The sequence below is a fragment of the Schistocerca serialis genome, chromosome 11 (assembly GCF_023864345.2).
Source record: "Schistocerca serialis cubense isolate TAMUIC-IGC-003099 chromosome 11, iqSchSeri2.2, whole genome shotgun sequence".
Taxonomy (NCBI): Eukaryota; Metazoa; Arthropoda; class Insecta; order Orthoptera; family Acrididae; genus Schistocerca; species Schistocerca serialis.
The window spans coordinates 41,390,764-41,417,900 of record NC_064648.1 but is presented as its reverse complement, the minus strand read 5'-3'; the positions used below and the strand labels follow the sequence as shown (position 1 = coordinate 41,417,900).

Sequence of the window (27,137 nt, the reverse complement as noted above, 5' to 3'; positions counted from 1 at the left end):
TTTCATGGCATTGGCCTCTTACTTAGCTTGGATTTATTGTGAATCTCTCGCCCAGCACAAAGTCCAAAGCATGGGTAACTTCTGTATATAAGAAGGGTAAAAGAATGGACCTACTAAATTACAGACCAATATCCTTAACATCAATTTATTGCAGAATCATAGGTCATTCTGAGTTTGAATATAATAAATTTCCTAGAGACCAAAAAGCTTGTCTCCACGATTCTGCACAGTTTTAGAAGGCATTGCTCATGCAAAATTCAGCTTGCCCATTTCTCACATGATATACTGCAGATTCCATATTTTTAGGTTTCCGAAAAGTAGTTGACATGGTGCTCCACTGCAGACTGTTAACAAAGGTATGACCATATGGAATATGTTTCCAGACACATGAGTGGCTCAAAGACTTTTTAAATGATGTTTCTAATGTTGTCATTGATAGTGAGTGGTCTTCAGAGACAGGGTTATTGTCAGCAGTGTCCCAGGTAAGTGTGATAGGACCACTGTTACTTTCTGCATATATTAATTATCTGTGAGACAGGGCGGGCAGCAGTCTGCAGTCATTTGCTAATGATGATGATTCTGTGGTTTACAGGGAGGTGTCAAAAGTAAGTGACTGTAGGAGGATAGATGAGCCCCTTGAGTATGAGGTCACAAGTTCAATCTTTAATAAGGCTCATTTGAAAGTTTTGTGTTAACAGTTATGATAGGAAGAATATAAGGTAATGACACACCATGCATCAGAAGAGTGACAGAAGATGAGTGCCCAGCAGATGCAGAGATCGACTTTGTTTGGGATGTATGTATTACCCTTCACAAAATGGACACTGTCAACATCCAAGAAATGTTCAAAGCAAACCATTAACTTGCAACATGGACACCAAATAAAAATGGCATGCCACAGTGATTACAAAGGTTCACACCATCAAGATCGAAAGTGAACTTCCTGAGTGTTAGAAACCTTGCAGGGTGTTCAGCTTAGGTATCCACTCTTAAAGAAAACATTTAGGATCATATTGGTGTAATGGAGTGATGGGAACTAAGGGAATGTGATGGTGTGTAACTAAATGCAAAACAGTGTCTCACGGAGCGTATAAAACTGGCCATCCTTTAAGGTGTAGCTGCAGATGGTCTGATAATGTTTTCTATACACAGAAAAAACAAACATCCAAAGTCTGCATTTGTCCCATGGTTCCAGGTGGTATGAATTGCAGTGTCGCACACTTTTCAGGAGGGAAGGTTTGATCTAAAGGAGTGTAGTTTTTATATGCAGACCAGGAATCAAGCAAAAGTAAGTTGTTTTGCCAGCTGTTGTCAAAAACAGTGGTCATACCTTAGCTGTAGTTCTCTTACACTCGTTTTCCCATTCTTGTTTTCTGTCATACAAATATTCCCAACTGCCTTTTTAAGATCATGCACACAGGAAGGAATTGTTCTGGGCAGGGCATCTCCAGCATCTGAGAGTACAGTAAATAACTTTACAGCCAGTTTACCATCCAGATTAACAGTTGGCATAATTGCATATGCATATGTTAAGGCATTCATGTTAACTGATCTTGGTACAACTCTCTTGGTACCTCTAATTTCTAGATTTCCTTTCATATGCATTTCCTCTTCGAATCCCAATTGGTAGGCATTAAAAAGTAAATCCTCACTGACTGATACAGTAAGCTTGTTTGTTTCTTTGTTTGTTTCATGTACAAATGTTTGGTGCAATTCCGAAGTTTTCTGTGCATTGTCTTATTGATACACTGAAATTTCATTATCTTACATCTTCCAATTCTTTATCACTGTTTGAACCTATGAAACCATCCACTGCCTCCCTTGAAACAGCTGTAATCTATGTTATGCACAATTTGCTGTGCATAATGTAGTAGGTCACTGTCGTGCACGTCCTTCAAATTGTGTTGAGCATCCTGGAAATGGGCGAACACCAGTTTTTGCAAGTTCACTTGTCCTCTCTTCAATATCCATAGTTTTTCTTATGCACTACACTGTCATATTGCTGTGGACTTATTCGAAATCTGGTCATAATTGCTTTTTACTGTACCACAGATCATCCATGTACATAGTTACATTTAGTACCCATTCCTTGGACAATGATTGTCCTTTGCTTCATTTCACTAGAGACTGGATTTGTGGCTCCCTGTCTGACAAATGTGAACTACATGGTTCAACACATCTTTCACAATCAATTTCACTTGTTAAGCACATATCGTCATCATTGTACCTCTCATTTACATTGTCTGCACAGTCAAGTGTATATGACACCACACATCCTACTGACGCATCTTGCAGAAATGCTAATATTTCATCTGCTACCTCTTTCTCACTCTGTATACTTCCTTAGATTCCTTTCTTATGCACTGTCAACTTCAGCAACTATTGTTGTAGATATTAATGCAGTGTTTGCTTTGTTTATCATTGCCATTTCTCTGCTTTGTATCAGCACCACTAGCAGCGTAACATGGTTGCGAGTTACTCATTGATTAAGCAGTTCAACTATGCTCTGTAGCCTAATGCTCTTCCAGTCCACCGACTGTTGCCATTAACAGCCAATATTGTGGTTGCATAGTAGACAGTATATCAGTCGTCGAATACTATAAACATCATTGGCCTTTCGTGACTTCACACACAAGGGGCTCCATGTTAGACAAAATTTCTGGTTCATGTGATAAATGACAGCTATCTCTAAATGTAGAAAAATGTAAGTTAATTCAGATCAGTAGGAAAAATAAACCAATAATGTTCAGGTACAGCATTAATAGTGTACTGCTTGACACAGTCATGTCATTTAAATATATGGGCATAACGTTGCAAAGTGATATGAAATAGGACAAGCATGTGAGGATTGTGGTAGGCAAGGCGTATGGTTGACTTCATTGTATTGGGAAAAATTTCAATGTATTGGGAAAATTTTAGGAAAGCATGGTTCTCCTGTAAAGGAGACTACTTGTAGAACATTTGTGGGCCCTATTACTGAATACTGTTCAAGTGTTTGGGGTCCACACCAGGTCAGATTAAAGGAAGACATCAGAGCATTTCAGAGGCTATATTTGTTACCAATTGGTTCTAACAACATGCAAGCACTATTCACATACTTGGGAACTTAATTGGGAATTTCTGGAGGGAAGGCTGCTCTATCTAGCTACTACTGCATGTGAGTATGAGTGCACCGAGTGTAGTGTCGCCATATGTGTAAGATGCATGCACACAGCAAGGTCTACCAGTGTCTTGCACCTATATATCTACGGAGCAGCGCTGACTCACAGTCATGATGGTCTTTTAGTTTGTACCAATCACATCAGTTGTTTTTGTATCACTTATGTTGCACCTTCTGTATGATTCTTTTGTCTTGTCATGTGTGGAGTTATGAGACGGTTATTTCCATTATTGTTGAGAGGTTTGTAAATAAAGGCATATTTGTGTTAGGTGGATCAGTTTCATGTATTACTTGGTTACTACATGATTGGTGATGAGGATGAGGTGGTTTCTGCATGTGCAGTCTATAAGTGTGGTTGCATCTGGTTTCATATTATGGACACTGTGCTACTGGCCCAGAATGAACATCTTACTTCAGTTGTGACCACTTTGTCAGCTTCCATTAGCAGACATGGTACTGTTCCACCGGTCTATCCATCTATTTTTTCCTCAGTGTGATGAATTAGCTGAGGATTGGGAAGCTTACAAAAAAAGGCTTATACAGCATTGTTTGGCTTTCAGGATGACAGAATCTAATCTATGCAAAACCTTATTCATCTCGTGGATTTCACCAAAGTTGAATCAATTACTGTGTAAGTGTGCTCCTTTACAAGAACCAGCAGCTCTTACTTTTTATCATGTGCAATTTATTGTCAAACTACCATCACAAATGAATGCATATCATAGCAATGTGAGTTCAATTCTACTGATGTTGCAACAAACCAAGCCAGTCATACAAGGCCTGGGCAGCCAAACTTCTTCATGGTATTAGTCAGTTTCTTTCTGATGCTCATAATAACCCTTATACAGACTCTATGGTGTGTGTCGTAATTATCTATTTAGCTCCGGACAAGGAAGTGTACCAGAGAGCTTTACTCTGTGAACCCCCCCCCCCCCCCCCCCTGCCCATTGGCAGAAGCTTTTCAAATGGCATAGACTTTTGAAGTTTCTTGAGCAGTATGTGACCAAATTGAAGTGTTAGGTGATGCAGCAGTATCACAAGATGTGCCCACTAGGACATCAGCTAGCTTGCATGAGGAAGTGGCATGGTAAACATGTGGGCCAACACCGAGCAGACCAAGGCTGGTCCAAGCAGCTACATGTGTCGCAGTGCCAGTGTCAGCATTTTCTGTTTCCATCTTGTCCTTTGTTTTGTCCAACATTAACATTTGGCATGCACTAAGTGCTGGGCTGCTTGTAATGCATGCCAGAAGAAAGGCCACATCGCCTCTGTTTGTCATTCACTGAAGGTTGCTCAGGATATGGACAGGGACATAAACAGTGTGACTCCAATGTTTGTGACTTCTCCCAAGTTGTTTATTGAGTTAAGAGTTTTTCGCCAAGTGCTCTGGCTGCAGGTCAATACAGGTGCTGCAGTGACGTTGTCACTGTTGACACTGGTCATGCGGAAGCTGGTCAGTTAGAACAAACAGAACATTGCACTGTTGGCACAGTTTACAGCATCTCTCTTTTACAAATCAGTGGCTCATTCCACTATATTTTTGGTGGTTACTGATGCTGGTTTTGAGAACTTGTTTGGGATGGATACATTTCAGGCATATGAATTTTCTATCACAGATGCAGTTCACCTTGTTTCCAATCAGGTCTGTTTTTCTCAACTGAAAACATCGTGTGAGGAATTTTCAGACTTGTTTTTGAAAGGTATAGGGTGTGCTACAAATTTTTCTGGTCATATTTGTTTGAAATCCACAGCTCAGCCTCATTTTTGTCGTGTGCATCCTATTCCTGTCGCCCCAAAAGATCAAGTGAAAGCAGAATTGGACAGAATTCCATCTCTAGAGGTGACTGGTCATCTCTGCTTGTTGTAGTTGTGAAGTCATCGGGGAAACTCCACCTCTGTGGTTACTTCAGTACTAGTGTCAGTGCACAGTCAATCGTGGATACATATCATACCCTTGCTAGGAGGAGCTGTTGGCGAAAATATCAGGTGGCCAGTACTTTTCTAAAATTGATTTTCTGAAGCAGATTCCTGTGGACCAAGAGTCTCGGCAAGTTCTGGTTTGGAATATTCTCTCTGGTGTCTATCAATATTTGCACCTACCTTTTGGTGTGGATAGTGCCCCTGCTATTTGCCAGCTGTTTTGAGAGCAACTGAGTATGTCTGTCTTGGATTACGTTAATTATCCAGATGATGTTGTCATGGGCTTCTCCAAAGCCAATCACGTGCACAACTTGTGGACTTCCTTTTCTGTCTTACAGCCTGGAGGCTTACGGTGCAACCTCATGAAACCTCAGACTCATCAACCTTCTGTTTATTTGGGATTTGAGCTTTTGTGGAATGGGGTTCACCCTCTGCCAGACCACATCTCATCTGTTACATCGATGCCTCACCCCTCGCATGGACCAGCACATAGTTTTTGTGACATGCCTCCAAGATGCTGACAAATTTAAGCAACCTGTAGCTTTCACCCCTAAATCTCTCACTCCACCCCAGGAGCATAACTGTCCAGTGGAAAAAGAGGCTTTTGCTATAGTGAATGCTCTCCAAACATTTCATTTTTTATGGCTCCAAGTTTCACCCTATTGCTGACAATAAATGCTTGGTTTCTCGGTTTCCTCATTTAACCCCACAGTTCCTTGCTTGTCAAGGCAGCACACTGCCTACAATGCTCGGCGCTGTTCTTGTCTCGCTACAATTACAAAATCAGTTTTTGAGGTATGTCTAAACATGGCATTGCAGTTGCCTTGTCCTGTCTTCCTCTGGGTCCTAATCCCAATTTTGATTGTGAAAAATTTGCTTTGCTTCCTCCTTGATATTGAAACACATACCATGGTGGAGGGTTTTCTACATAACATCTCATACATAGCAGCTGCCATTGTTGCCAACCCAGTTCTCCAGAAGGTGGTTCGGTTTGTTCAACAGGGCTACCCAGGGAAACCGCCGAGTTGGGCTTAGGACTCCCTGTGCAGATATTTTTCCTTATGGTATCACCTCTGTTTTGATGGTGTTTTGCTGTTGTCCATGGGAGACCTCTCTCCCTGAGTAGTCATTCCCACTTTGTTATGGCATGAGATTCTAGACCTTCTCCACCAGGGCCATTGGGCAGCTTAGCACACCAAACAGTTAGCTAGAAAACATGCTTGTTGGCCAGGGATTCAAGGTTAAGTTTGTTTTGTAGCAGCTTGTGAGCAGTGTGCCTGACAACAGGTAGCTCTCAGGGTCTCTCTGTCTCCTGGCTCACTCCATGCCAGGCATGGAGCGCATTCATATGGACTTTACAGGTCGCTTTTTTAATTCTATTGGCTCTCGGTTGTGTCAACATCAGCTGAGGTCCCAATTCATATGCTTCTGAGGGTTTTTGTATTGAGGGTTTCGCTTGCACCTTAATTTCTGAAAATGGGCCCCAGTTTGTTTCTCACACCTTTCAATTGTTTTGTTCCCATCATAACTTTTGTCATGTTATGGCTCTGCCATTCCACCCTCAGTCAAATGCTGAGGCAGAAAAACTAGTGCTGTTCCAGTTGGGCCATCTCCATCAACCTCCTCGCCATCATTGCCTCAGCCATTGTTGCTAGTGGGTCCAGCCCCCATCTCCTCCGCACTGGAAACTGGCTGCTGATGATGAAGCAGAGGCCGGCCGAAGTGGCCGTGCGGTTAAAGGCGCTGCAGTCTGGAACCGCAAGACCGCTACGGTCGCAGGTTCGACTCCTGCCTCGGGCATGGATGTTTGTGATGTCCTTAGGTTAGTTAGGTTTAACTAGTTCTAAGTTCTAGGGGACTAATGACCTCAGCAGTTGAGTCCCATAGTGCTCAGAGCCACTTGATGAAGCAGAAATGATAATGACACCCTCCTCCCCGGTATTGTCATCTGGCGCCACACAGGCCCACCACCCTCAGACACACCTGTGTCCCCATGCATTCTGACCCTATGCTCTCGTGGCCGGCCAGCATCCTGCTGTCAGCAATAACTGCTGCCCCTCTGGATCCAATGAATGGGTCTTTCATTTCACCACCAATGTCTCCTCTATCACCTGGGTGCCTTCTTCATGTAAAGGAGAGGTGTGCTATATCCTACTACAAGTGCGCCAAGTGTGGTGTCACTGCGTATGTGTACATAAATCAACCGCCAACTGTTATCAGTGCAGGCCAGCCACTGGGGATCACTTGTAGTATTGGAAGCATGCAAATGGCACAATCTCTGCTGCACCTCTACCAGTGACTCACGCCCATATATATGCAGAGCAGCTTTGATTCACTCTCACTATATTCTTTTAGTTTGTACTGCCCACATAAGATGTTCTGTGTATTGCTTATATCACACATCCTGTGTGATTATTTTGTCTTGTGGGTAGGATGTGGGGATTATATCCATTATTGTTCTGAGGTTTATGAATAAATGGATATTAGTGTTCCTTGGATCAGTTTCGTGTATTACTTGTCTACTATAAAGATGACATTCTTTTTGAGGAACACTACTGAGAAAATTTAGAGAACTGGCATTTGAACCTGACTGCAGAAAGACTCTACTGCTGCCAATATACTTTTGTGTAAGGACCAAGAAAGTAAGGTATGCTCTATTTGTGAGTGGAATGGGAAGGGAAATGATTAATAATGGTAAAGGGTACCCTCTGCGATGAGCTGTACAGTGGCTTGTGGATTATGTATGTAGATTTAGATGTACCATAATTTACTGCCGTTGCAATCGACCCTTATATTGACCATCAGATCAACAGGCTTTTGTTTGTTTTGGTTAGTGTAGCCCAGTGTCGTTTGGACTGTTAGTGAGAGAGCACTCCAAATTCCTGCTGCTAATAAGCCGAGTACACCATTCGTTTGTTGTATATTTTTACAAACTTCAAATGGGAGCGACTGCAGTAACTGAGAGGAGCTGTGATTGCTGTGTACAGATGTGAGCTGAGTTGGCGACCCTTCACTCGCAGCTTCAGGCGGCATTGGCTTCTGTCACACAGTTTGAGGCTTGTGCCAGGGCAACAATGTGGGGAGTCGGACACAGGGATGTGAGAGATGTCTAGCACTTCCCACATGTCTCCTATTCAGTCTGCTGCTGTGGCTGCCCCAGGTACTGCCTGCACTGAGGTTGACCCCTCACCTGTGGTCAAGTGGTAGATCATTCCAAAGTCTGGCAGGCAGCAAAAAGCTTTCCGAGGGGCTGATGGTAAGGCCTCCCCGGTTCGTTTGATTAACAGGTTTTGGGCTTTACATGTGGTTGACGATGTCTCTGAACTGGAGGCAGTCATCCACCCTGTTCCAGAGGAAGCTTCTTAGCCGGCAAAGTGTGGGCGTTCAGAGGGTGAGTTTGCTGGTAGTTGGTAGCTCCAATGTGAGGCGTGTAATGGAGCCTCTTAGGAACATGGCTGCCAAGGTGGGGAAGGAAGCCAGTGTGCACTCCATGTGCATACTGGGGGAGGTCATTCTAGATGTGGAAAGGCTGCTTTCAGATACCATGAAGAGTACAGGTTGCAGCCAGCTGCAGGTGGTGGCTTATGTCAGTACCAATGATGTATGTCGCCTTGGATCGGAGGAGATTCTCTCTGGTTTTGGATGGCTAGTGGAAATGGTAAAGATTGCCAGTCTTGCTTGTGAGATTAAGGTAGAGCTCACCATCTGCAGCATCGTCGATAGAACAGACTGTGGTTCTTTGGTGCATAGCTGAGTGGAAGGTCCAAATCAGAGGCTCGGGCAGTTCTGTGACCGTGTAGGCTGCAGATTCTTTCAGGTGCGCCATCAGGTAGTGGGTATCCAGGTTATGCTGAATAGATCAGGAGTCCACTATACACAGGAAGCAGCTACACGGGTAGCAGGGGCTGTGTGGAAGGAACTGGACAGTTTTTTAGGTTAGAGGGCCTCAGGGAACCACAGAAAGGGAGTCTGTCTAAAAGGGGGCAGGTAAAACACAGTGAGTTAGTTGTAGAAATGATCAGTATTGTATTTCAAATAGGAACCCTACTCATACAGTTATAATCGCTGGTGAATTTAATCTACGCTCGATATCCTGAAAAAGTTATACATTTAAAGCCGGTGGCAGGTATAAAACATCTGAAATTTTACTGAATGCTGTCTCAGAACATTATTTTGAACAATTTGTTCATGAGCCCACTTGAAGTGCAAATGGTTGCGAAAGCATACTTGACCTCTTAGCAACAAATAATCCTGGACAAATAGTGAGTATCATGACGAATACAGGGATTAGTGACCACAAGGCAGTAGCTGCTAGGCTGAATACATGATCCTACAACCATCAAAAAGCGATGCAAAATATATCTATTTAAGAAAAGCTGATAAAAGTGCTCCTAATGACGTTTTAAGAGACTGCCTGAACTCCTTCCGATCTGATTATGTAAGTGTAGAAAAGTTGTGGAATTATTTCAAAGAGATAGTATCAACAGCAATTGAGAGATATATACCACGTAAATTAATAAAGGGATGGTACTGACCCCCCATGGTAGACAAAACGGGTCAGATCGCTGTTGCAGAAGCAGCAAAAAAAGCATGCCAAATTGAAAAGAATGCAAAATCCCCAAGACTGGCAAAGTTTTGCAGTAGTTCGAAATATAGCGCATACTTGAATGCAAGATGCTTTCAGTTATTTCCACAACGACACTATGTCTCAAAATCTGTCGCAAAACCCAAAGAGATTCTGGTCATACGTGAAGCACACCAGTGGCAAGATGCAATCAATACCTTCAGTGAGCGATAACAACGATGAAGTCACTGATGATAGTGTCACTAAAGTAGAGTTATTAAACACGATTTTCCGAAACTCCTTCACCAAAGAAGGCAAAGTAAATATTCCTGAATTCCAATCAAGAACAACTGCCAAGATGAGAAACATAGAAGTAGATATCCTCCATGTCACAAAGCAGCTTAAATCAATAAAAGCAATGCTTCCAGTCCAGATTGTATAAGAGGCAGGCTCCTCTCATAATATGCTGATACAATAGCTCCATATTTAGCAATTATATACAACCACTCTCTCACAGAAAGATCCGTACCTAAAAACTTGAAAGTTGCTCAAGCCACACCAATACTCAGAAAGGGAAGTAGGAGTAATCTGATGAATTACAGGCCCATATCACTAACGTCAAATTGCGGTAGGGTTTTGGAACATATACTGTATTCGAACATTATGAAGTATGAACCTTCCTGGCAGATTAAGACTGTGTGCCGGACCGAGACTTGAACTCGTGACCTTTGCCTTTCACTGGAAAGTGCTCTACCATCTGAGCTACCCGAGCATGACTCACGACATCCTCACAACTTCTTCTGCCAGTGCCTCGTCTCCTACCTTCCAAAATTCACAGAAGCTCTTCTGCACAGTAGAGCTTCTGTGAATTTTGGAAGGTAGGAGACAAGGTACTGACAGAATTGAAGTTGTGAGAATGGGTCGTGAGTCGTGCTTGGGTAGCTCAGATGGTAGAGCACTTGCCCTGAAAGGCAAAGGTCCCGAGTTCAAGTCTCAATCCGGCACACAGTTTTAATCTGCCAGGAAGTTTCATATCGGTGCACACTCTGCTGCAGAGTGAAAATCTCATTATGAAGTACCTTGGAGAAAACGATTTATTGACATGTAGTCAGCATAGATTCAGAAAATATCATTCTTGCAAAACACAACTAGCCCTTTATACTCGTGAAGTAATGAGTGCTTTCGACACCGTTCCTCACAAGCGTCTTCTAACCAAACTTCGTGTCTACGGAATATCGCCTCAGTTGTTCAACTGGATTCGTGATTTCCTGTCAGAAAGGTCGCAGTTCATATTAATAGATGGAAATTCATTGAGTAAAACAGAAATGATATCCGGCCTTCCCCAAGGAAGTGTTATAGGCCCTCTATTGTTCCTGATTATATTAACGATATAGGAGACAATCTCAGTGGCCATCTTAGATTGTTTGCAGATGATGCTGTCATTTACCATCTTGTAAAGTCATGAGATGACCGAAATGAATTTCAAAATTATTAAGATAAGGTATCTGTATGGTGTGAAAAGTGGCAATCGACGCTGAATAAAGAAAAGTGTGAAGTTATTCACATGAGTACTAAAAGAAGTCCGCTAAATTTCGATTACACAATAAGTCATACAAATCTGAAAGCTGTAAATTCAACTAAATACTTTGGCATTACAATTAAAAATACCCTAAATTGGAACGATCACATAGATAATGTGGGTAGTGGCAACTGAAGATCGTGATTCATTATCAGAACACTTGGAAGATGCAACAGGTCTACTAAGGGAGCTGCTTACACCATGCTTGCCCACACTATTCTGGAGTATTTCTGATGGGACTGACAGATGACATCAAAAAAGTACAAAAAAGGGCAACTCGTTTTTTATTATCACGAAGTAAGGAAGATAGTGCCACAGACATGATACATGAATTGGAGTGGCTATCATTAAAACAAAGGCATTTTTCATTGCGACAGGATCTTCCCATGAAATTTCGATCACCAATTTATTCCTATGATTGTGAAAACATTCTGTTGGCACCCACCTACATTGGGAGAAATAATGATCACAATATAATAAGAGAAATCAGGGCTCACACAGAACAATTTAAGTGCTCATTTTTCCTGCATGCTGTCCGAGAGTTGAAAGGTAGAGGGACAGCTTGAAGGTGGTTCATTGAACCCTCTGCCAGACACTTTATTGTGAATAGCAGAGTAATTATGTAGATGTATATACTGACAGCTCTAAAACCATGGGTAGGGTGGGATACACAATTATATATGTTGGTCAGGAACAACATCTGTTGTTACAGACATTTATTATTTTAATGTCAGAGCTGATAGCCATTAATAGAGCCCTGCATTTTATTAAACAGATCCCCTTGATTGTGTTTTAATCTGTAGTGACCATGAGCTGTCTCATTGCCATTGATTGATATTACCCTTGTCACCTTGTGCTATCTGTTATTCATGACCACCACTCTGGTTTTGGTCATACTGCATGCTCAGCTGTCTTTCCTGTGGTCCAAAGTCATGTGGGTATCCCAGGGAATGAACAGGATGACCATATTGCTAAGAAGCAGTTACATGACTGACATTTGCTTTGATGATCACAGCTTGTGGATTCAAAAATGTATTTCCTCACTTGGAGACCACTGCTGCATCACACTGCTCCTGCTGTTCCTGCTGGAAAAATTCCACTGTTCTATGTCACTTCTGCATCAGTCGTGCCAGACTAACCTATAGTTTCATTTTATGTCAAAATCTGTCCTGACATTGTGATTGCAGAGTCTTACAGTCATTAGCTCATATCATCGTGAAATGCCTCTTTCTCCTACTCTCCATACTAGGCATGGTCTTCCAAATTCTTTCCCTTTAATATTAGTGGATGACTTACAGACAGTTAAACTAGTTTTGTGTTTTCTCCTTGAAGGTGTTTTTTATTGTCCTATGTAACATTTTAAAATTACCTTCAAAGCAGGGGCACGTTGGTTAGGGCAGCTCCTGCTGCATACTGGGTCTGGGAGATCCTTGACACTATCTCCTTTGCCAGTTGCCTCCGTCATCCCTCTTTCACTTTGTTTGTTACATTTAGATGTGATAATCTTCTTTTTCTGCCACAACCTTACTTCCATTTTAGTGGTAGGATTTGTTGACAATTGTGTGTGTTCCCCTCTTTTATGCTTTGAGTATAATGGATCAAGAGTGAGGTGGCTTTATTAGAGCATCTCCAACCAGATGAAGAACCCTGGGGGAATCCACATGCTGCCATATTATTTCTCTCATGTCGTCTTATTATTGTGTTCTCTTTGTAGCCATGCCACTTTTACTGTTACAAATCTCCCAGGTAGAAGGCTTTTTTACTCTGTAACTACAAGGTGTACAACTTTGCTTCCACCGCTTTTCCCCAACATTTGAGGCTTTAATGAAACAAATTGGTTACACATGTATCATTCAAAATATTTTCCATCGCTGGCCACTACTTTCTCCCATCTTTCGGCCACTGTATGAATCCCACATCGAAAAAATTGTTCATGTATTGAATCGATCCACAAATTGATCCAATTTGTGACTTCTTCATGAGATCGGAAGTGTTGGTCAGCCAGGCCATGCGCCATTGATCTAAACAGGTGATAGTCAGAGGGGGGCAATGTCTGGAGAATATGGTGGGTGGGGTAGGACTTCCCATTTTGACGTTTCCAAGTACATTTTGACCTCTTTTGCAACATGGGATCACGTGCTGTCATGCTGCAAAATCACTTTATCATGTCTCTTGCTGTATTGTGGCCATTTGTTTTTTAATGCTCTGCTCAAACGCATTAGTTGGGTTTGATAACAAGCACCTGTGATTGTTTCACTTGGTTTTAACACCTCATAGTACACGACGCTGAGCTGGTCCCACCAGACGCAGAGCATGATCTTGGAGCCATGAATATTCGATTTGGCCATAGACGTGGAAGCATGGCTGGGATATCCCCATGATTTTTTGCATATTGGGTTATTGTAATGAACCCATTTTTCGTCTCCAGCACAATGCAATGCCGGAATCCCTTCCATTTTTGCCTCTGAAGCAACTGGTCACAAACATACAAATGCCATTCAACGTCACTTGGTTTCAGCTCACACAGGACCAAAGCTCCTTCTTTCTGAATCATGCCCGTAGCCTTGAGATGTTTTGAAATGGCTTGCTGTGTCACTCCCATTAATCGTGCCAATTTTTCTTGAGGGGACTGATGACCATAGATGTTAAGTCCCATAGTGCTCAGAGCCATTTTGAATTCTTCTTGAGTTTGATGTGAGTCTTCATTCAGCAATGTCTCCAGATTTGTATCGTCAGAAACATTCTGTCTTTCACTACTATGCTGGTCTACTGTGATAAAATCGCCATTTTTCAAACGTTGAAACTACCAAGGACACATTTTTTCACTAATAGCATCCTTACCATACTTACTTGAGAGCATTCGATGAGACTCAGCTGCTGTTTTCTTCATATTGAAACAAAACAGTAACATCTCCCACAAATAACAAGAATTTGGCGTGTAAACTGACATTTTCAATCAAGAACAACTTTATGATTCAGACACAAATCGACTAATGTTTGAATGAGGTTATGTTGACTGAGGTCCAAGTTAACTGCCTGACATCTGCGATCTGTTTCTTTTGACCCCTACATACTGTTGTCGCCACCTATCCACAAACAGTGGAAGCAAAGTTGTACACCTTATATTTTTACTCTTAATGAGATTGGCAGGGTGTCAGAGCAGGTGGTGTTTCTCTCACCAGGATGAGCCATGAGAGACCATTTATCTGCTCTGACCTACATTGGACCTGATCCATATACTTTTACTTCTCCGTAAACTATTTCTTAGCTGTGGTGACAAAATTGCCTTCAGTGCTCCAGTTTTACCCCTCCTAGGTACTTTCAACATACAGTCACATTTCTGGCAGATATCACTAACTCCAGATGAACTACCTGTTGTCCAAGTCACTAGTGACTTCACAGTTTAACCCCTAGACCACCAACACACCAACTAACAAGCCAATACGAATGGCTCTACAAACAATGTAGTAAAATATACTAGCGGATACAATGCACAAGAGTATCATTAATATAAAATGTTTGGGGAATGCATGTTGATACAAGTGACTTCCTAGGTCTTGATGGCATGTACCAGGAAATGTGTTATCAAAGATGGGAAAGCTTTAGTCATGAAACAAGAACTCCAGGGGTAAGCTGACAGTTCAGTGTCAGAAATTTGATTGAAAGCGAAGGAAGAAGTGGGCAAAAAAGTAAATGAGAAATAGGCCGATGTGGGCAGCTGTGGTCGGGGTAGTGAAAGGAAAAGAAATTTTTAGGGAAGGGATAACACCCTAGAGAAAAAGGTTCATTGTGCCACATGAGGAGTCTGAAAGAGTGAAAGTAGAGAATGTTCATATGCATTATATGCTTGAGCTCTGTTATGGAGCAGATTCACAAACTTTATTTTGTAGGATGCAGGTGAACACACAACTGAACAAATGTAGAAAAAAGACTAAATTTATTTACCTGTTCTGCACAGCATATGTCATGACAGTTATGCATCTCATAACCATGTGCCACTACTATACTCACAAAATACAAAACAAATTGAACAAGCACATACCTGATGACTCCGTGCAGCCTCTCGCTCTCCCACATATTATGCACACTCACATTGTGCAGATTCATACCAAATTCCTGGCCTGTTGTTGTGGTGGTAAACAATGAGAAATGGACTCTCACACTAATGCAGTAGAAAACACTCACAGGTACATCATTCAACAAATTGATACTTGGTGGAACATCTGAAGTATACCTTTATGTCCCACATATCCCCAGAAATGGAAAATAGATCTTTTCATGTGTACATGAATGAAAATGAAATTACTGATATAAAAAGAAATCATTAGATAAAGACCCAAGTGTAGTCAAAACATCACAAAACGTAACAAAATTATGTAAATACAACCAACAAAATAAACCTGTCACAGTGTCAGAATGGCAAGAAAATGTAAAAATGGTGAAAACAACTTCCCAAAAACATCAGTAAATCTGCACAGCACATATAATACAGCATGGAAAAGTGATATTCGTAATAAATAAACAATTAGCAAGAATGTGTTACATTTTCTCATTTGTGTGCATCTAACCATTTTGTGCAACAAGGACCTAATGCAATGTAATATGTATGTCTTCAACCATTATTGCCAGAAGGGTATGAAGTAAGGCAAAATAAAAAAGTATTTTAAATAATTAGTGTATCCAAAAATGAGTGTAAAAAAGAAAAAAAAGTATATTCCTGATATCCTATAACAGTACATTATCTGACCATAATGTCTCAAAACCATAAAATCAAAGCATATTCATAACATCATATAACAGCAATAATTTCTGACCATAGTCCCTCATAGTAAATACAGTCGTCAAAATAGGAAAGTGTGAACAAAAGCGATGTTTGAATATTTACACCTTATCTTTAATACATTCATGATGATGCTAAAGGCTTATCCTTATTCTACTGTTAAATGTGAATAGTGTGTCATAAATTTATACACAAGCAGCTTATAAAACTGCAAATTCGAAAAAGTTATTGTGTAACTAAAATTGAAATATGTTTTCTGTTAAACGTTATGCGAAGGCATATGCATAAGATCATAGAAAGAGCTTGTCAACAAACAATTCAAAGAAATTTAAAATTTGAACTTGGTACATTGTTAAGATATGTCCTAAGCCAAGAGAACAAAATGGAATAAGGAAAAATGAGAAATGTATATTAAATATATTTTGTGATGTGTTCATTGATGACATATCCTTATAAATGTGTAGCACTGGTAAACACATCCTTGTGAAGCACTTTGAAGGCCATAATTATGTGCTTTATGCACATAATATCCTGCACAGTTTGCTGGTTTCATACATGTTCACTGGAATCATCTTATTCATAATGTAGAATATGGCAATGATATGTTGTAGCTACTCATAATGTAGATTATGGCAATGATATGTTGTAACTGTACATGCCATACACACAATACATTGTGGTGCACTGAAGTAGGGGGCAGGTGGAGGGCTGTAAACAAACACACTGATGGCCAGGCAGGAATACAACCAGACATTGCCCTACTCAGCTGTGGTGGCGGATTGACGAGAATTGCTGTTCCACCACACTACATTATAGTATGACATAATGCCTTCCATAACAGCAGGTGCTGCTCCCTGCTGATCACATGCGACAACATGAAACTAGATGACATTAGTTACTCTGACAGAATACTATGTGTTGGAATGCATGTACATTATTGTCTCCCTGTCTCCTCACTGTAAAACCACATAGGCCACATAGTTACACATAAAAATTTATTCTTGGTGTCTCGTTCACTGCAGCTTCTTACTGTCAAAGATGTCGCATAACCCTAAACTTTTTCTTCACATAACTATGACTTGCAACACTGGCATAACTGCTGTTTGAGGACAGTGTAGCTAACATACACATATTAATACTACAATTCAAAGTTCCATAGACTGTTTATAACTCAGTAAAATTATGCATCACACTGTCAGAATTAAGTCATTCACTTTTGTGATATACCCTCACATGTTCAATATGTCCGCAGCTCGTGGTCTTGCGGTAGCGTTCTTGCTTCCTGCGCACGGGTTCCGGGGTTCGATTCCCGGTGGGGTCAGGGATTTTCTCTACCTCGTGATGACTGGGTGTTGTGTGTTCATCATCATTTCATCATCACTGACTTGCAAGTCGCTGAAGTGGCGTCAACTAAAAAGGACTTGCAATACGGCGGCCGAACTTCCCCGCAAGGGGCCTCCTGGCCAACAATGCCATACGATCATTTCATTTCATCTTCAATATGCTGCATTCCATATGATTTCCCACAGTTAATGTATTCCAGATGTAAACAGTTTGGCTACACAGTTTTACTTATATGAAATTATCTATTGAAATAATTGTAGAACTTTCTAATTTCATTATTTGTCTTATAAGGCTTCGTAAGTGTCCTCACTACTTGTTTTGTAAAAGCACGGCTTCCAACCAAATACACTCATGCTCATAAATTAAGTATAATGCTGATACAATGGTGAAACAATGCCCTGGTGGGCGGTTTGCAGGTTTAAATCACCTCGGGGTATGACCATGCAGTGCATTTGACCTGCGGTCATCGCACGGTGGTGCTGACAGCAGTCCACATACACAAAGGTGTATTGGTGCATGTCAGAGTACGGTGCAGCGCGTAAGTGTGCAGACACTTTCAGACGTGCTAATGGTGACTGTGTTGAAAATGGCTCAAAGAACACATACTGATAACGTTATGAGGGGTAGAATACTAGGGCAACTGGAGGCAGGTCAAACACAGCAGGTCGTAGCAGGGACCCTCCGTGTGCCGAAAAGTGTGATCTCAAGATTATGGCGAGAATTCCATCAGACAGGAAATGTGTCCAGGCTCTACAGTACGGGACATCCATAGTGTACAACACCACAAGAAGGCCGATATCTCACCATCAGTGCCTGCAGATGGCCACGGACTACTGCAGGTAGCCTTGTTCAGGACCTTACCGCAACCACTGGGAACCTTACTGCAGCCATTAGAACAGTTGTCTCCAAACACACAGTGTACAGACGACGCAACAGACATGGTTTATTTGCCCGGAAACCTGCAAGGTACATTCCACTGATCCCTGGTCACAGGAGAGCCTGTAAAGCCTGGTGTCAAGAACACAGTGCATGGTCATTGGAACAGTGTTCCCAGCTTATGTTACCGGCCGAGTCCAGGTATAGTCTGAACAGTGATTCTCGCTGGGTTTTCATCAGCATGAAGCAGGAACCAGATACCAACCACTTAATGTCATTGAAAGTGATCTGTATGGAGGTTGTGGGTTGATGGTGTGGGATGGGATTACGACTGGTTCACGTACACCCCTGCATGTCTTTGACAGGGGAGCTGTTACAGGTCAGGTGTATCGGGACGTCATTTTGCACCAGTATGTCTGCCTTTTCAGGGGTACAGTGGGTCCCACCATCATCCTGATGGATGATAGTGCGCGGCTCCACTGAGCTGCCATCATGGAGCAGTACCTTGAAAGAGAAAATTCAGGCGAATGGAGTGGCCTGCCTGTTCTCCGGATCTAAACCCCATCGAGCATCTCTGGGATGTTCTCAGTCGACGTATCACTGCACATCTTCAAACCCCTACGACACTTCAGGAGCTCCGACAGGCACTGGTGCAAGAATGGGAGGCTATACCCCAGCAGCTGCTCGACCACCTGATCCAGGGTATGCCAACCTGCTGTGCAGCCTGTGTATGTGTGCATGGTGATTGTATCCCATATTGATGTTGGGGTACATGCATGGGAAAGTGGCGTTTTGTAACACATGTGTCTTGGGACGGTTTTCTTAACTTATCACCAATACCTAGGACATACAGATTTGTGTAGTGTGTGTTCCCTATGTGCCTATGCTATTAGTGCCAGTTTTGTGTAGTGCCACATTATGTGGCACCACAATCTGCAATTATCCTTAATTAATGAGCATGAGTGTAGTATGGATGTGTAGTAACTAGTCTGCTACTGCTGCCACTCTGCATTTTTGCTGTGGTCATTCCTGTGCTGCTGCCCCTGGCTCAGCTCACCATGTGGAGATTGACTGGTGGCATCACTGCATGTGACATAATGGTGTTCAGTCTGCTGTGAGCTCCCATGGCCCTCAGCAACAACCATGATGGTGTTGCTATTGCACTCAGTAGCAGTAAAAAATAGTGGTGGTGCTACAATATGTATACTACTCACATGAAAATGTGGCATCTGTGCAACCTCACATACCTCTAGATCCATTTTATTTAACTGTGGACAGACCTGGCTACTGCAATCCAGAAGCCCATCAGTATTAATAGGGAAGTCATTAATGTCAATAATGCACATTAACTCATCTTCAGTAATCACTTCTCTCTGTTGCGTGAAGTTACCTCATACATCATAATCCGTATCATGGTGAATATTGTTAACTGCAAGTGCTGACTCATTATGTGTAATTATGGTTGTAGAATGAGTCTGATCTGAAACTTGTTTAGTTTGACTGTGGAGGTCAGGCTAGCATGCATCAGTGATTCGCTTATTGGCCCAGTCTGTCTTGAGTTTCTCTATCATTATGCAGCATTCAGCATGTGATGATATTTTGAAATTAAATAAAAAAGTTCATTTTTGTATGTGTTAATTTATCCTGTGTGCCTCATGTAGGGAATTATTTCCTCAATAGATTTTTTTGTATTTAAACTTCAAAGGAAATCAAATATGTCTCCGTGTGCAGCTTTGGGTTGCATCACCAGAATTGTTGTGGCCAAATATACATTATTGTTTTCACTAATATGAATGTTTTCAAAATTTCCTTTACTTTCTTCTGGCTCCAAGTAGTTAATTGCATTTCTTACAAATTCAAAGCCACTGTTCTCTGTACCATTAGCCACTGTCTATCATTTCACTTAAGCCCAACAGAGGTAAAAATAGTTTTAAACAATTTAGAACTCAGTTTATTCTTCAGATATCACTACTTAGTGTCATGTCCTATGAGGCTTTGCTACACATTTTGTGAGCAGACCCATCATATAACTGCTGTGACCTATATCATCTGCATTTGAAGACTGCACATGACCTGTTATCTAGGCATGTGTCACCACGTTGTAAGCAACACCCCTATTATTCTCTATTATGTAGTACTGCCAAGAGTGATGCAGAAAACCAGACATTAATGGAAAGAAAATAAGAGGAGAAACTTGTTTATTGTAAAGATTTCAGTGTTGGACTGTGTGCAGTACCTTGTTTTGAATGTACTCTATGAATAATGATTTATAAATAAATGTAAAAGAACAATGCTTATGTATTAGCTCCTCCAATAAAATCCTTTCTGGGACTCAAAATAATTCTATAGCAATCTGCTTATTTTCATAATACATATAGGTGCTGCCAAATGCCTCGAATTGATGCCAAATTATGATCACTAGGTTTGAGAAATGTCTGCCAAAATGTGTCAGGTTATGCTACACTGCAAAAAAAGCACTGTGAGGCACATAAATAATTACATGTGCAGGAGCAGATAGCAGCTTGCGCTAAATCCCCATGGCAGTGGTGGCTAAGTAGCAGGTAATACCATGACAATGGCCATTACTCAATGCCAAAACAGACCACTCAAGGGCTTAAAGGAAGGCAATTGTATCGACAGCCCCATATGGGAGGCAGATTGTCAGGTCAGCACATGAAGTTAAAGGTCAGTAAATGCCATAAAATGCACTAAAGAGAAGATAGAACTAAGATTCTCAACAAAGACACGTGTACAAACTAAGATTGTCAGCAGAGAAACTGTAGCACATGGATGACTTTGTGCGGATATGTGTTAATGGAATATGTGGCCAGCAAATTAGCTTTACTAAATTCCTTTGTGCCTGAGAGATGAAACTCACCAGGAAGCCCAGAGCTGTTTTGTTGTTATGTGTGTGGCATGCATGGGGTCCTGAGCTATTGCACCCTTTCTTCTTTCCCAGGCTGCATTCCCTTCCCCATATCCACTCCTTCCATCCTAGCTTCTACCCTTCCTGCCCCATTTCTCTCTTGGTGTTTCCCTTCATGACAACCCAGTTATTCCCTTGGTTTCACTATTCTTTTTTGGTCTTGTTTTTCCACTCACCTGCTTTTTAGGCTTTTTCTGGTCCCCCATGGGGTTTTACCTCTCTTTGTAAATTCTTTTTCCATAGTATGACCCATCTTGGGAAGAACTACCAGGGATGTGGCTTCCTCAAGGAACACCCCATCCTGGCGCTCAGGACAAGGCTACTCCTCCCAGACATCCTAGGGGGGGGGGGGGGGGGCGGTCTCACTCCCTCCCTTTTAATCAGTGTCTGATCGTACATTCATGAGTCACTCCATGCGTGCCGGGTAGGAACACTGACTGGCCCGTTCAACATCCATCTGGCCGATTAAACGATTTTCCTCCAGTGGTTACTATCTCCACTTTCTGTAACTGCAGTCTCTTTTTTTCTCTCTACTCCATAGCTTGTCTTGTATTTCAGGAATCTTGTTCTGTGGGCACTTATAGTCTGACTCTTCATGGCTTCTAAGCTCACCAGAGCCAAGTCAGCCCTTTGTGAGCATTGGGTCATGTGTGTATGTTGATACAAATGGACATTGTTAGATCCTAGGTTCCTCTTCGTACTGCACTGGAAGTGATGGTCGTTTGAATCCATTTAGATTCCATAGTAACGCTATGCAACCTCCCCTCAGACTGGCCTCCTATGTTTTCTGCTCCTCTTTCCTTCCTTTGAAAGCTCCTTCCCCTTCCTTTTCCCTTGGAGTTTCAATGCTCATAACCGTCTGTGAGGGGGGGGGGGGGCATGGTGTTGGGACAGGGGAGGAGGGGGTTACTGCAGCCACTGGCCAGGCCAGGATTGTTTTAGACATACTGTCAGGGCCTGCTCTGTGCCTTATCGACCATGGAACCCTCATACACGTTAGTGCAGCACACATTTCTTCAAGCATTGATCTTTCCATTTATAGCCTGGATCCTCCACTCCATTCAGTGGGGAGTTCTTAGTGGTTTGTAAAACTGCAATGATTTTCTGATCATCTTACCTCTTCTTCAGCATTACTTGCCTGGATGCCTTCCCAAGTGGAAGCATTTTGGCCACTATCCTCCTATTGTCCTATCCTCTGGGGAATTTCTCTGAATGATTTCCTTGCCAGTACGTACTCTACCACTGAGCATTTTGCTTGGCATTTCGCCCAGGCGGCAGTGTTGGTCCACTGTTCACCTGCATTCTGTCTTCTCAAACACCATTTGGAATGACTCCCTTTAACTTTAATACCCCTCCAGAGCCTTATAATGTCTCATGTAGCAAGTGAGAATTTGCCAGCAACTTTGCTCTGTGCCCTGACATAGTTCCTGGACCGAACCCAGTGCACAACCAAATGCTTCAACACTTACTGGTGTATAGCTAACCGCATATACTTGCCCTTTCTGTCTGTCTCTGGAGTGAGTGTTGTTATTCCAGTTTTGAAATTTGGCAGACCACCTCTTCAGATGAATAATTATTGTCCTATCAGTTTAACCAATGTCCTCTTCAAATTATATGAACTTATAGTGAGTCGAAGGCTGTATTGGATCCTTGAATCCCAGGACTTTTGTCTTCGACCCAGGGTGCTTTCCACTGAGGCCGCTCTGCTGCAGATAATTCAGTCCATCTGGAGTCTGCTAACCAAACAGCTTGTGCAGGCTGCCAACAGCTTGTTGCAGTCTTCTTCGATCTACATAAGGCTTATGATGGTGCCAACACGTCCTTGCCACCTTACATGAGCGGGGCCTCTGTGGTCTGCTCCCGATTTTTATTCGCACTTTCTTCCATGTCACACTTTCCAGGACAAGTGGGCACCATCTGTAGCACCTCCAATCTGCAGGAGAATCTGGTTCTACGGGGTTCTGTTTTCATTGTCCCTCTCATTTTAGTGGCTATCGATGGTCTGGTGGCCTGTGGTGTCATCCTATTTGTATACTGATGATTTTTTTATTCGTCTGTGATGGCAATTGCTGAATGCAGACTGCAGGCAGCTACACTGAGCACAATCTTGGGCTCTCACTCGTGGTTTCACTTTTTCGGCCACCAAGACCTGCGGTACTCATTTCTTTTGTTGTCATACAGCGTTCCCCAATCTGAGTCTGTACATTGATTGTCATCTCTCAATATGGTGGAGTCTCATCATTCCTTGAGACTGGTCTTTGATGCCTGGTTGATGTGGCTTCTCCATTTTCATCAACTAAAGTGGACATGTTGGTCACAACTCTAGTGCTGTGCATTGCCTCAGCAACACTAACTGGGGTATAGACCACTCTACTCTGGTACAGCTTTACACAGTATTGGTTCAGTCCTATCTATATTATTAGGGTCTTGTATACAGCCTGGCATCACATTCAGTGTTACAGATGCTGGACACAATACACCATTATGAGATATGACTGGCAACTGGTGCATTTTGGACTAGCCCCATGACCAGCCTCCTAGCAGAGGCAGGGGTTCTACTATAGTGTGTTCTACACCAGCAGCCATTGATCACTTATGCATTAAGCTTCTGCTTCTCTTTGGATCACCCAAATGACTGTCTCCTCTTTCCAGATATAGAGATCCACGTCCTGGAATGGCGGCACAGGTCTGCAGTTATGATTGTCATCTGCATCTGATCCCTTTTTTCTGAACTCCAGCTTTCCCCTCTTCAACCTCTTCTCCAGGCCCACTCACGTACATCTCTGTGGTGCACCCCCCATCCGCAGCTCTGTTTTGACCTATTACAAGGTCCGAAAGACTCAGCTCATCCTGAGGTCCCCTGCCTCTGGCTTTTATCCACTCTTGATGTGTTTCAGGATTCTCAAGTAGTCTATACTTATGGCTCGATTGGTAGCCGGCCACTTATGTCCATGTGGGGATGTAATGAACTCCACTCTTTGCCAGATGCAGAGTTGGTAGTCATCTCTTGTGCTCTTGAGCATATCTGTACCTGCACTGGTGAGTCCTTCCTCTTCTATAGCGACTCTTTGAGCAGATTGTAATCTCTGACCAGTGTTACCCTCGCCAACCCTTGGACCTGACTAACCAGAATTTCTTTTCTGCCCTTGAACAATGAGCATGGTCGGTGGTGTTTGTCCAGCCCGTGGGCCACATTGGTATTCCGGGGAATGAAATCAATGACATGCTGGGCAAACTGGCTACCAGCAAACTGCCTCTTGAGACTGGTATTCCAAAGTTTACCCTTTGATCAGTATTATGCAGAAAAGTTCTAAGATTTGAAAAATTGAATGGCATGCTCCAAATTTGCTGAACTACATCTGATAAAGGAGACAACAAATTTGTGGAGGTCCTCCATGTGGGCTTCTTGCATGGACTCTATTGTCTTTTGCTGGCTCCGCATCAGCCATACTTGGCTGACTGTCATCTCCTCTGGCACAAGGATCCATTCCACTCTTGTTGTGGTGCTTGTATAATAGTTGTCAGCATTTTGCTGCACTGTCCTAACCTGGTTGCCCTGTTGCAGGCTCTTCCTGATTTACTAACCCTGTATTAGCAGACGATGTCTCTGTGGCTGACATGGTTTTATGGTTTATTTGTAAATGAGCTTTTTACCACTCTCTCTCTCTCTCTCTCTCTCTCTCTCTCTCTCTCTCTCTCTCTCACACACACACACACACACACACACACACACACACACACACACACACACACACACACAGACGGCACCTTAGCTGTCACCTCATTGAGGGCTTAGCAGGATGCCCTGTTGCTTTTTTTTTTACCTGAATGGACAGCAGCTGCCTGGCCTTTCTGGTGCACATCAGCCCTCCCCCTACCCACCCTTTTGCTCTTCTACCCCCTCCTTGCGTTCTTTTACTTGGTATTCGTCTTCTGTTTTTCTGTGCTTCTCTTGCCCTGCCTGTATTGCTAGTCTTTTCTGGGTATTGTTCAGTAGGGTGCCTCTTGTAAATGACAGCAGTTATGTCCCCCATTCCACTTTCTACCTTTGGGGGCCTCCAGATTCTTCTTGGATGGGGCACCTCACACACCTTTCTTACTTCCCCCCTTTTCTTCTTTCTTCTTCATTTATCTTGGCTTTGTTGACCGTAAGTGGACCTTAGCATTTTCTTTCCTTAGGTTTTGTGCATTAGGCCCTTCTTTGGCATGTAGTTTTGTTGGTTTTACTGTTCCAGGTCTGAGGGACTGACGACCTCATTGTCTGGTCCCTTGGCCATTAAACCAACCAAGTAGCATGAGAGATGACAATCACTGAAAAGCGTGATGGTGTATAATAAAATATTGAGTTATGTTACATTATAGATGTGTTTCAGCAGTTCTAATCGACAGATTGTATTTGATTTTTGCTTTCAGCATGTTGAAGTTCCATTTGTACTACCAGTACCCACTCATATAAAGGAAGATCCGGAGCTAAATTTGGAAGCAGAAGAAACTGAGAATATTGTAAGTATTAATATCAGATATATATTTCATGTGGAGAAAAATATGTCATTGCCTCACTGTAAAATGTAAAAGATGCATTACAGTGAAATAAACATTGATTTTTGGTTACTAATTTTCCAGTATTGTTGTATTATTTTGCTCTGGTTATATTACATTATTTGCAGGCTGTTGAGAATCACACCTGAAAAGTACTTTAACAGCATATGTAACCATCTTTTCTATGAAATTTTTTCATATCAATCATGTTCTGTAATACATGTGTGTGAGCAAAGCCTTAAGTTCACATATAGTCCAGTGCAAGTTCTTGTAAACCAAGTAAGTTGAGAAAGACTCTTCCCTTCAACAACTTCTGATTAATGCATAACAGGGGAATACATCAGACACCTTACGAAAGGCTCATTCGGATTTGTGAGTTTGTGCTAAAAATTTTTCAAGTGTCGGAAAATTATACCTTATGTAGGATGGTACAGTAATTCTCACCTACATTAAATGTGGCTAATTCTGTTTACGTGCTGTAGTAGTTATAGATTTGACGGTCACACAAAAATTTTCAGATTTGGGATTTAGTAAGCATTTCTGTTGAACAGAAGGTAGATTAAACTCATGATGAATTTAATGACAGCCCATGGGAGCTTCAAGAAACATCTATACACAATGTAAATAGAAAAAGAAGTCCCTAAGTGCAGGCTATTTGTGTGGGGGTCGAAACTGCCCTACATTTTATCTTCCAATGGCAATCACCTGAGACCATAAGACATAAAATCTTTCCTCAGTACTTCCTAAAGAGATTGTGTTTAACAAAGACCAAGTACAGGGACTCATATTACTCTTCAAGGATATTAGTTGGTTTTAATGGAATGACAAGGGTAGGTACCACACAATAAACTTAATTTAAACTTATTTTCGTTATGGGCAACAGCTGTGAAAACCACTGTTGCATTGCCTTCCTGATTAAGTCAAATTTAGCATTTCTTCACAGAGAAAGCAGTAAGTGACCTGTCAAATATAGCCCTGGCAGAGCTAACAAGAAAAATTATCTTCTGTGCATGTGTTGTGAGCTTGCTAATATCTTTTCTTTTGAAGAGCAAAATATTCTACCTGGTGAACTAAAATTTTGGAGCATTATTACTGTTCCTGTAATGTGATGTAAAGTATATGGTCATAATGATAAACTTCTCAAGAAATATTACTAAATGCACAAGGAAATACTCAAAGATGATATGTCAAAATCTGCCTTAAACACACTGAAAGAAATACACTGTCAAAATTGTAGCTGATGGGCAGAATTCAAGTATGTAAAAGAAGAAGAAGAATTGTTGAGGTTACTCATTACTGCCACACACAGCACCTCTTCTTACAGTGCTTTGTACAATCCTGTGTAACATGCAAATAGGAAAATGAGCAGAAGTGCAAGAATCCTGGGCTTCATACACACAGAACCATCAGGCATCTAAACTGAATGGAAAATGTCACATTTCATATATT

General features: G+C 42.0%; 1 protein-coding gene across 5 annotated transcripts in view; it reads left to right on the top strand.

The window, feature by feature from the left end:
* Positions 1-27,137, top strand: part of LOC126427104 (zinc finger protein 708-like) — a 171,137-nt gene that overhangs the window by 87,617 nt on the left and 56,383 nt on the right. For all 5 annotated transcript variants that reach the window (XM_050089316.1, XM_050089317.1, XM_050089315.1 and 2 more), the window contains exon 5: positions 25,563-25,652. In XM_050089316.1, coding sequence (XP_049945273.1) covers positions 25,563-25,652 — 90 coding nt within the window. The remainder of the gene's footprint in view (positions 1-25,562; positions 25,653-27,137) is intronic.